Genomic DNA, 11,727 nt, shown 5'->3' on the forward strand with positions numbered 1-11,727 from the left:
CCAAGTGGCTCAAGCGCTGTTCAGAGGAGCCCTTGCCCATACTCGGGACCTAAAATCCACATTTTGCAAATCAGCAGGAGCTGCCTGCCAAATGAGAATAAAATGGGCCCCAAATTAAAAGTTTGCAAGGCTTTGTTCCCCATCCAAAATCCTCCATCTCCAAAGAAAGATTTTCTACTTCAAAACCGGAGTTGGCTTAGAAAGTAAAGAGGAAAAGAATATATTTTATCTTCCAGCATGGCAAAGCAGTTCTGGAACAGAGAAAAAGGGACCGTGTTTATCGCTGCAATTTACAAGTTACAGTAAAAGTCAAACCAAAACAGAATGTTCCGCAGCGATGTATTCACTGCATTGACCCGGGCTCAGAGCAGCAGCTCGCATCCCATTTCTGAAGGGTTCTTAAAAGAAGAGAGCCTTGGTTGCAGATTAATACCCATCGCATGACTAGCGGATTTTAGTTATCCATAATTTATGACGGTGTATCGGCAAAATAGTTTCTCTCCGTTTATCAGCCGAAGAGGCAAGGCACGGGGGTGTTTGAAGCCGCAGAGCGACAGAGCCCTGTCAGAAAGATCCAGGACAGGTTTCGGCGGTGCTGTTGATTCCTGCAGATACGCTACAGGGTTAATGGCTCTCTGTTAGATGCCGGAGTTCCCCGAGGACCCCGGGCATTCCCAGTGTCACAGCAGCCCCCTCCTTCCACATAGATCCAGTATTCCCAGGCTGGGTCCTGCTCCTCCCCCCCATCAATCATGGCCCTAAGTAGAAATCTAGCATCGTGCTAACCAAGCTCGATCAACAAAACACCAGAAGCAACTAAGAATTTGTACTTAAATCTCTAAGAGGGAGATGTTGATTCACTCCCCAGATTTGCTCCACGTTTGCACAGGATCACTCCTCGCACACCGCAGCGCAGCAGTGCCGCACGCCCCTCGCTCAGGCAGGATCCCTGCTGCACGCCTCCCTCGCAAAAGTGATTTTGCCCAGGCTGAGAACAAAAACCTCTCTCTCATACTTAGGACCCACACCTAATTCAAGGCCTCAAAAATCCTTCCATGCTAATAATTCAGCTAGCATACTAGCTACTGTCGCTGCAGCTCTGGTAGGAGCAGGATGAACCCCTACGTTAGTAGACTGCATGGTTTTTTTGTTTTTTGTTTTTTTGTTTCCCCCCCCCCCCCCCATGGTTTACTTCTTCTGAACCACAAATGCAAAAGGTCTCTCTAGATTTGAAGTAGGAAAAATCTCCAACTTTTCCCAAAGCACCCGGAGGGATGTGAAGACATCCCGCCAGGGCCTGACACTTACACGGTGCACAACCACGCCGCCTTGCCCTTGTAGCACCACCGCAGCACCCAGGCACCAGCCTGGCCCCAGCAAAGCTTCATCTCCCCAGGCAGGGAGCAGGAGGCAGATCTGCAGCTGGCACCAATGTCCCAGGAAAAAAAGGAGGTGCAAAAAGGGGTTTTAGACCCAGATTTAAAAGAGGAATCTGGAACAGAGGTAGGTGCACCAGACAGCTGATAGCCACGGCCGGTGTGGTTCTGATGAGGGCTCCTTTTGGAGATGGCATCACTTTGAGCTGAACCTCCCCAGCCCTTTCTGGCTGCTGCAGACGCACAACCTGACACTGAAATGGTCCCAACAAAAGAGTGGGGCCCGGATCCAGCCCACGGGAAGGGGCTGGCATCCTGGTGTGGAAAACGCTCACTGCTAGGTGCTCTAGGGAAGCTTTCACTCCGTTATCGCCTCCACGCACCAGGCTGAGCCTGGCACCCAGTACAACCCTAAAACTCCAGATGGGGAGCATCAGTCCTCCCTGCAGCAGCACCAGGCTCCGGGAAGTTTGGGGTTTGCTCCTCCTCCCACTCACCACGGCCTCCAGCAGGGCAGGATGCTCCACGGGGGTCACCCATGATGGAGACTTGGAAAGCCGGGGAGCCCTTCTGCCACCAGCATGCCCAGAGCATAAAAACGCCTCGTCAAATGCCGTCAGCAGGTGAAGAGGCTCCTTTCCACCCCACTTTCTATCCAGGGTGTGCAACCTTTCACCCCATGCCCCTGGGGTCGGACCCCAGCACACGCTGCAGGTAGGCACCGGCGTTTTGGCTGCCCCTACGAGGGGAAATAAGGGTGGTGAGAGGAAAGGTGAAAATGCAACCCGTAGGGAGGCCTTGGCTGGATGCATACTCCCCATTTCATTATCCCTTGAAACATCCCTCGTCCATTAAAAATGGAAATTCTGGCACTTAACAGGCACCTCCGTAGCTGCAAAGAGAAATCGCGGCTTGCCGCAGCGCGCAGATGAGATCGGAAATCTCACGGTAACAATATCACATTCAACAAGCACACGAAACAATTCTGTTAACGTCTCGGGATGCTCTGGGCTACAGCGCGGCTCCCTGCGAGCTCCCTGCCTTTGGGCAAAGCGCCTGCCGGCTCCGGGCAAGTTATTCACACGCAGTGACACTGCGCACACCCTCCCGGCGTTCCCTAAACAAACGAATAAACACAGCAGCCCATCGGGAGCAAAAAGCTGAACCCGAACAAGACAAGCACTTTAAATCAGAGGGCTTTGAAGCCCCTCCATAAACTCCGCCTCGCTCCCGCAGCATCGCCCCAGCTCGGCAGGGATCCTGCCGGCACGCTCCAGGGCCGAAAGCACTGCGCGGCGGTGCTGCTCTGCTCTTGGGATAGAGCAGAGCCCACGATTTCATACAGCCCTGTATGAGAACTTCCCAGTCTTCCACTTCACCCTCCCCTTCTCCGTGGAATTTTACAAGTGGAAATGTTTCGAGGCAGACGATGTCTTACTTAGCCCGGCTCCGGGCCAAGATGCCAGCACGGAGCAGGAGCGCAGGGGTAGAGACCGGCAGGAGTTTGTGGAGCTTCGCTGAAGGTCCCGCACGGCTCCGAGGATGCGCGTGTGCTCAGACAGCGCTTGCTGCAGCGGGCACGGGGTGAGAGCGTGCCGGTGGGCATATGCAGCCTGCAACGGCCCTACAAGCTCTCCGGAGCGAAGGCTGCAGGCACAGCAGGCGATACGGGCAGCACCACCGCCCCTCAGCACTGGGGCTGGGACTGCCAGACCTGCGCTCGGTCGAGAGAACAAAGTCAACCCGTTTCGTCTCTGGCTCCGTTCCAGCAGCCTCATCCCACAGACAAACGTGCACCGCTGCGCATAAGCAAATGACATTTGATAACTCAGAAAAAGAGAAAGAAAAAAAAAAAAAAAAGAGCACCCTGAATATCAGAAAAGGGTAAGTCGTTTCCTTTCTTCCTCCCGCTGTCTTAAGATCCTCTGTAGCAGTGACAACAGCAGCATCTGGTGGCAGTGGTCAGTACCTTGGGTGCTCCTCTCCAGTGTCCCATCCACCCGCGCCAGCACCACGCGGACCCGTCTCCCGGCGTCCCGGCTGCGCTGGCTGGAGCCCCAGGGAGGAGGCTTCCTCCAGCCTCCCCGTGCGCGGCCCCGCGACGCCTCTCCTGCCACACGCACGAGCAAGCACCCGCGGATCGATCGGGACTAATCCGGGACTAATCTCAGGGATTCAGGCCACGGATGAGCCCGCGCTCCCCAAGGCTCGGGCAGGAGATGCTGGGGGGACACCAGGTCGGGGCAGCCCCATGCCACAGGCCTGCTCCAGTGCTGCCTGCCCGACCTCAGGGAGGAACACCGGAACGTAAACTCGACCACATTCACATCTCTAAACTTCCTGGGAAAATCGAGTTCCTAAAGCCTGCAGGATTTGGGGGTGGCCGCAGCTCACGGAGGCACAAGCTCGTGTGATCCCGGACCTCCGGCGTTCGCACACTTTACCGGCTGACGTCTCAGCGGCACGGATAACCTGCTCCCAGGGGGCCCGGCTCTCGTTAGTGTTTTGAGAGCATATTTAGCATTTTAAGAGCAACGGCAGTGATAATAAAACAGTTTGAAACTAGCAGTACGTGGATACAGAAGAAATCAATTTAAGTTGTTTCCTTTCAGGACAATCAAGCATCTCAAAATAAACGAGAACTATTAGGTTTACTCCGACTTAATAAATAGAGACAAATAACCCCAGTGACAGAGCACGGTTAAATACACATCCCGACGCATGAAGATGAATTCGCTGCAGCGGGGAAGCCACCCAGCTTTCCTCCTGCTTCTTCACAAAGAGTTCGATCCCGAAGTAGCACAGCAGCGAGATGAGCCGAGGGCACCCTCGCCCGCGGTCCCGCCGCAGGAGCCTTTCTCCCTTTATGAACTTTTTTCGGGGCCATTCCCGGGATTTGGCCCGCCAGGACGCAGGCACCGGGGGCTGAGGCCGGGACCCTCCCTCCGAGCGGCTCGGCGCCCTCCGGCTTTGTTGCTCTTCTCCTCGGCAGCCGGCCGGCGGTCCTGGCGGAGAACTCCGCATCCCCCCCGCGCAGCACCCTGGCCCCTTCCCTTCGCCTTCCCCCGGCTGAAGGATATTTCCTAGGGCTCCTCCAGCGCTCTCCATCGCCCCCCCCCCCCGCCCCCCCCGCCGCGGATCCCTCTCGCGGCTGCGGGCAAAGGGAACCCGCGGCGCGGAGCGCGCAGGGAGCGCGGGGCCGGGGGGCAGCTCCGGCCCCCCCCCCCCCCCCCCCGGCCCAGCCCCGCAGCCAGCGGCGGCCCCGCTCCCGCATACCCCGCTCCGAAAACCCCGCAAAGTGCCCGACAACAGCAAGCAGCCCGTGAACCGCTCCGAGAGAAACGCTCCCGGAGGGAAAACACGGACCAAACCCAATCGCTCCCAAACCGACGAAAGCAACCGCTCCCCCCCGCACACCCCCCCCCCCGCACCCCGCCCCGGCCGCCCCGCAGAGCCCCGCACGGCCCCGAGCGCTCCCCCCCCGGCGGTGCCGCCCGCAGCAGGCAGCGGCTCCGGGCGCCTCCTCCGCGGCGGCCCCGGGGCGAAGCGAAGCGGGCAGCAGCCGCCGCCGCTCTCCTCGCCGCTTCCCGGCCACTTTTAAAATTCCCTCCCGCCGCCGCCAGCACTTTTTCCACCCACCCGGCGAGAAGTTGCGGGACCTCGGCGGGACGCTCCGGAGCAGCCCCACGATCCCCGCGCGCGTGTGTGTGTGTGTGCGTGTGTCCCCCCCCCCCAGCCTCATTCACCCCGACCCTTTACCTTGTTGCAGTGATAATAATCCAGCGGCCCCAAGCAGGGGGGGTCAGCGCCGGGCAGGGAACCCACGGCGGTGGGGGCGGAGGGGTAAAACCTAACGTCCATGCCGGGGCTGCGGGCGGCGGCAGGCGGGGGCTCCAGCGGGCATGGACCCGGCTGCGGCGGCGGCGGTGCCTCTGGCGCGGGGGGCGGGGAGAGGGCGGGAGGCGGCGGAGGCGGCGGCGGCGGCGGCGGGGGGGCGGGCGGCGGCCCCCGGCCCGCCCCGCTCCGCACCGCCCCGCTCCGGGGCCGCTATTGTTCGCGGCGGGGCCGGGCGGCGGCTTGCCCCCCCCCCCCCCTCCCCTTCCCCTCCCAGCCCCGCTGCCGGCCGGCGCTGGGACGGCTGGAAAAAAAAAATATAAAAGGGGTTGGAGCTGGGGGTTGTTCCCCTCTCGCCCCCCCCGCAACGTCCCCTCCGGGGTGGGGGATTGGGGAGGAGGAGGCGCTGTAAAGGTGAGACCCCCCCCCAACCGTGCCCAGTGGGGCTGGGGAGCTTTGGGAGCGCGGCCCGCTTGGAGCATCGCAGCCCTGCTGCCGGGCCGGGCGCGGGATGGTGCCCGCAGCCCCCCCCCCGCCCCGACCCGCAGCCCTCGGGTGTCCCCTCCAAGCCCCCCCCCCCCCGCAGAAGGACGCCTCCCGGCCCGGCTCGGCACGACCCCAAAGCGGAGAGCTCGCTCCCGAGAGCTCCGCGCTCCCTCCGGCCCACGACCCCCGCTCTCAGCCTCTGCCTCCAGCCTCGGCTCCCCGGGGCCCGGAGCCCGACGGCCGCCGGGCTCCCTTCTCTCCCCGCACCTCTCGGCCTGCCCGCCGGTGGAGGAGCGGTCACCCCCGGCCCAGCCGGCTCGCAGGGCCGGCCGGCCCCGGGACCCCAAACATCCCCCAGCAGGTCCCTTAGGAAACCAGCCCGGGGCAACCCAACATCGTCGGCTGAGCTCGTGCGGGATGGGATGCCGCTCCCAGAGACACCGAGTTGCCATAAGCCCTCCGTGAGCTCGCAGACGGCTAGGACAGAGCTGAAAGAGTCACTTTCGGGCAAATTATCAGTGGAAAAGGCTCCTTTTTATTTCGTTTAAACGTCATGACTAGCAAGACACAGTTGCAACTTGCACCCTGCAGGGCTCTGGGCAGCCCTGCTCTGTCTGTAGCTGGAAAACTGTGCTAAATAAATAAGAGGACTCTTCCACGAGGCTCCTTCACTGCAGCAGCGTGGCCAACTCCTGCCAATTTCAGGAGTGGGGACGCAGGTTGGGATTTCGAGGGAATGCCAGCTCCAGGAATCCAGTGATTATGTAAAAATCACGGCTCTCATTTAAATTAAAAACAATATTTTAGCCGTCCTTATGGTGGAAAAAATTGATTTGAGGATAAAAATCGATTTGGGCACTAAAACTGCTTCACTTTTATTACTATTCTTCCAAACAGTATGATTTTCCTGAAGAAGCATTGGTCCTCCTGTGCCTGGCAGGTCGGTTTGCGGGAGTTCTCCAAGAGGCAAACTGCTCCCAGGTCTCCTCCTGGTCAAAGGCGTGATGGGGACGCACGATGTTCTGTACAACCGCTTTGCTGACCTGCGTTCAGCTGATCCGCGCTTTTCCCAGTTTGCACACATCCAGAAAGGGCTGCCGTTCCTCTGTGTTTCAGCAAACACTGCTCAGTCATGTCAAATTCTGGGCTTCGTTATTTTTGTAAAACCCTCCCAAGTACGGTGACTAGTATATTATTAAGTATAAATAATTAAAACTAAATGAGAGTTGTCAAAATAATGGAACAAAGTGTATTTTATGATGCATTATTCTGGCTTGTTTATCCACAAAATTCAGTAATTAGTAAGCAGCCTCTGAGTCATTAGTATGAATTAGCAAGGTTTTACTGTATTATTATCTTTATTAATTATCATAATTATTATATTTCATATAGTGTAGAGACATTGCTAGCAGCTTTACAGTTAAGGTTGAATTGGCTTTTTCACTTAAAGCAGGATTAAATTCTGCTGTTTCCTAAGAAAATGAATGCATTTTGTCACCGAACTTGTGGCATCTCTCTGCAGATACAACCCGCTTTCTTTTCAGTCCCATTCAAACCATTTTAGCAGCTCGCCTTTTCCAAACGTTGCACCAGTTCCTTAATGTCTCCTCAGATCCTCGAAAGACGAGATTCACGACAATCACCCCTGTCAAAGTTTGCACATTCATCTGCCGTCAGTAGCCCTCAAACAGAGACTGATTTGAAAACTCTGGCGTCACAAAGTGTTATTGCTATTAATATCCATAAATGCCTTTTTTTTTTCTCTCTATACCAAGGGAAGCTGGCAGAGGAGACGCTCTCCATCAAACACTCTCGCAGCTCACCTCAGGGACGTCTCCAGCGTTTCTGCTCCCCAGGCTGTCAGGACAAGACAACGCGGTAGAGCTGAGTGCCGGCTGGCTCCCCGGCGTGCCCCAGCCCGGGGGCCGGAGGGCGAGGTGCCGTCAGGTGTCTGCAGCCTCTGCAGTGCCCTGCCTGGCACCAGAAGCTCCTGCTGCACCACGGGCACCTGCCTGGGCTCACTGTGCCTTCAGGAAGCCTCCCTCCGACTTGTAGCTGCTGCTGAGTGCCTTCTTCAGCCTGTTTTTTTCCCCATGTTTCAATATTTTTTGTCCATCTGAACAGTTTGGTGTCTGCTCAGCGGAGCTCACGTGAAGATAGGGACCTACCAGGAGATGCAGATTTGTCTGAACTTCTGCTTTCCTCTAGCACTTCAGTGTCCCTATCTACCTAGGACCAGCATTACACAACCTCTCCCCGCCGAGGCAGACGGATTAACAGTGCAGAGCTGCTTCCTGGAGGGCGGATGACAAACCATGCATCCTTCCTGAAGAGCATGGGCTTGTCAGACGGCCCCAAAAGGACGGCAAATTGCAGCTACCAGAGCTGCCCCATCAAAGGAGCCACCTTAGGTACGGCTTCCTCACTGATGGCTGTGGCCAGCAAATAGCGTAAAGGCAAGCGGTAGAACATCCTTGGACGAGGATGATCAGGCAGGGTGTGAAGATGGCTCTGATCAGGCAGGGTGTGCACACAGCAGATGTGGTCCTGCACTGTCACCCATGTCGGGGTTGCAGCGAGGAGCCCCTGTGCCCTGATCTTCTTTGGGATCTCTGTTGTCCACATGAGGGGGGAGTTGAATGAACTTAGTCACCTCCTAGGCTTTGCCTGTGGAGGGGAATTTCCCATACATGGGTTCAAATGCAGGTATCTGAATACTCTACTTATTGGTATCTGTCCTATCTCTGAGTCTTTCCCGGTGGGTCGGAAAGAACTCAGTCTCTCCTTTTCCATCAGCCCTGAGTCAGTGTTAGCAGAAAGCAAAATGAGCAACCCTGGAAATCCAGCTCTGCGGCAGCCATTGGAGCAGGGAGATGTTGGGCCTCATGAGAACGAGCTTGTTGTCCACCCGTGATACCCAGGCAGGACAGGTCCCACATGCAGCCCCTGGAGGCCCAGCTCACTTTGCAGAAGATGCTACCACCCAAGCATCCGGAAAATAGGAAGTATTGCACGGGTCAGCCCCAGCCCACGTGCCTGGCATTAGCAGCTACAAAACCCACAGGCATGGTTCAGGTCAGGCCTCGAGGTGTTCCTCCTGGGCTGGCTCAGCTCTGGAGAAGCCGGATGGCATCCTCCATGGGGAGTGCTGGGTGCCAGATCAGACAGGGGGTCGGGGGGTGGTGAGGCAGACCCACTGGAGCCCCAAACAAGGAAGCAGGAAAAACAAACCAACCAAACAAAAACAACAGAGCAATGACCTTGTGTTTGGGCCAAGCATCAAAAGACAAAATGGGTGTGCCAGGATGGCTGGAGGGAGAGCAGACCTAGCCATGATGCTCACAGCAGAGCTGAGCCTGACAGCAAAGCGCAGCAATTAAAAGACATGTTCTTTTCGTTCTTCTCACAACTGACTCCTCACCAAACCCAGAAGGTTTTTAGCTACTTTGGCCGGGTCATTGAAAGAGTAGCTGCAAACATGACAACTCACATTTCATGCCTAACGTTAGCACTGGAACAGAGAGAGCACAGGGTGATTATCTCAGCAATCCCATTTAAGCCACACTGACTCCTCACAAAGAAGAGAAAACTCTACAGTGAGTATTTCTAAATATTAGGCTAAACCTGAACAATCATAATTTCAAAGGCACCTTTTAGAAGCAGGAAAGTGACTGAATTTATTAGCTTCATTATTTGTTTCAGAGTAGTCCTCCAGCACCCACTGCTCTTTATAAAAGTATATTTTAATTCTTGACATACCATCTAAAATGCCTGCTGAAATTATTTTCTAAAGAATTTTGCACCATGCAGTTTATTGTTTTAAAATACTGGTATCAATTTTCCACTGTATTATGCAGCTATATGTTGACATTTTAGTCTCATCCCCAGTTTATATCTGAGAACTATTTAATTCAGAGCTATGCTCCTCATTTCTGCTGGGAAGTATATGGATCTCTAAATATTCAGTAGTTTCATTGGTCATAAAAATGCTGAACAAATGGATAAAACCAATTGCCAATAAACACAATGCAAATGTGTACATTAAAATGCAATGAAATTGGATTAATTAAATCCACATTGCATCTGGATTCACATGTAATACAGAACAAAATTAAATGCGGCTCGAGAGCTCCCTATTACTTTAAAATGGGTCTGATTGAAAGCGTGTTCATTTACCTGCGTGGGCTCTGGGTCAGGAACTGTGCCAGTAAATAATAACATCCACAATCTAGATAAGCTAGATTTGACCCACAAATCAAGGTTATGAATTTGGCATTTCATGTCATTTAAAATCTAATGTAAAATCGCATCTCTGCTAACAAAACAGATGGTATTAGGCCTTCTTTTTGGCATTGGGTTTTGGTACCTGTCCAAAAAATCTTCTTGACATCCTTTAAATGCAGCTATTTAACCACCTGTCACTTTGCTTTAGATGCCCATTGAATTTCTGACAGGAAAAACATTATTTTGTCTACACATTATTTCATGACACAAGAAACGTAGCACATATACAGCAAAGTTTACACATTGTGTGAAAATCTATTAAAAAAAAAAAAAAGGAGAGTTGTTACATGCTACTAAGGCAATTACTCCATAATTAATGTCATTGATAGGAGAAAACATTCCAGAAACCCAAATATGACAAAACAAAACGAGCTCAAACCCAGCAGAGAAGCAGTAAGGGTGCTCACACACCAGCTTACATTGTTCTGCCCAGGTGAAAATACTTGCTCTCCTGTCACATACCAGTTCGGCTGACGCTTATGAATGAATCATTTTCCACCAAAAAGCTCCATTAGCATGCACATGCTGAAGACAAAAGGTCCCAACAGTGTAAAACGCATCAGCGAGTTCCTTCTCATGGCCCATGCGGTGCAAGTTGCTGCGCACCGCCAGGCCTCGTGGTTCGGCCTCATGAAAGCCTTGAGGGTTTTACCCAAATGGAGCTGCGGGTGGGTGGGACCTCGTCTTTAGTTTTTGGCACGGAAACGTAACAGAGCTGGAGGTAGACACGTTCCATGTGGGCCAAGCGTGCAGACATGGCTGTGCCTGGTGCTTAGCTGCTTGACTGTACGAAGAGATTCGAGGCACGAGCGCTCGCACGAGCCCTCCTCTCCCTCAGCTTTCGCAGTGAATCAGCCCCCTGCAGGGCCAGCCCAGGTCGGTGTCAATAGTCTCTGTCTCACAGCACCACAGCGAGCCGGCCTCCGTTTGGGAGCTGCCTGATGGAGCAGGAGGATGTTTCACGTTTTGTCGGCAGCCTCATCCCCTCAGACACCGTACGTGTTGCTTCTGCCAGCCAGAAACTTCAGCACTTGAGGTGAGATCCCTAGGCTAGCCTCACCTCCTTCACTCCATGCCAAAAGACACCCCTCATTTTTCCGAACATCAAGCGACCAACAGGCCCCTCCTCCAAGGCACGGGACAGCATTTTAGAAAATAAATTTACTCACCGACGCAGAGTTGCTTGGAAAGTCCTGGCCTCAGGCTCTGCAATCGCGCCTGTCCCGAGCCTGCCCAGGGCTTTGGGGGCTCTTTGGCTGTCTGGGGCCCGGTGTCCTTGGCTCGCAGCGTGTCCTCCTCCCGAGCACTGCTGCGTGGGAGGAGGAGGCAGTCTGAACGGTAAGTGCTTGCTTAAAGCTGACCTGGCCGGTAATGCTTGTGTAAATTTGGGGCAGGGAGATAACAAAAGAGATCCTTGACGCGGCTGCATAAGGTGGCTGCATCTCCTCCACATGACGAGAGGAGCTCCGGCCCTGTCTCGGGGGGCTTTGGGCCAGCTCTGCCCAGCTCCCACCTCGGCACGCTGGCACGGCGAGCACTGGCACGCCATGCTGACGTTTATAATTCCTCCAGAAAAATGTAAGCTTTCCTCAGGCAAACTGTAAGCAAAGAAGTGAACCGTGTCCAGGAGTGTAAATACAGGCACTGTCTTGCACAGATGGACTTCCCAAATTTTACCCCAAAGGAGAAGAGAAGCCTGCAAGAAGCTTGCTCTGCTGCCACCAGGGGAAGATGTCCAAGGACAACC

The 11,727-nt window shown here is 54.7% G+C and overlaps 1 protein-coding gene across 2 annotated transcripts in view; it reads right to left on the reverse strand.

Annotated features, from left to right (window-relative positions):
* Positions 1-11,318, reverse strand: part of TOX2 (TOX high mobility group box family member 2) — a 136,919-nt gene extending 125,601 nt beyond the window's left edge. Inside the window, exon 1 of one of the 2 annotated variants that reach the window (XM_080557880.1) lies at positions 11,150-11,318. Coding sequence is in view for 1 of the 2 variants with exons in the window: in XM_080557878.1 (XP_080414004.1) it covers positions 5,136-5,237 (102 nt within the window). In the remaining variant the exon portion in view is untranslated. Of the gene's footprint in view, positions 1-5,135; positions 5,333-11,149 lie in introns of those variants that run through there. The other variant, XM_080557878.1, reaches the window with a different exon arrangement.
* Between the last annotated feature and the right edge of the window lie 409 nt (positions 11,319-11,727).

This window comes from Anser brachyrhynchus, assembly GCF_964034855.1.
Source record: "Anser brachyrhynchus genome assembly, chromosome: 16".
NCBI classification, from domain to species: domain Eukaryota; kingdom Metazoa; phylum Chordata; class Aves; order Anseriformes; family Anatidae; genus Anser; species Anser brachyrhynchus.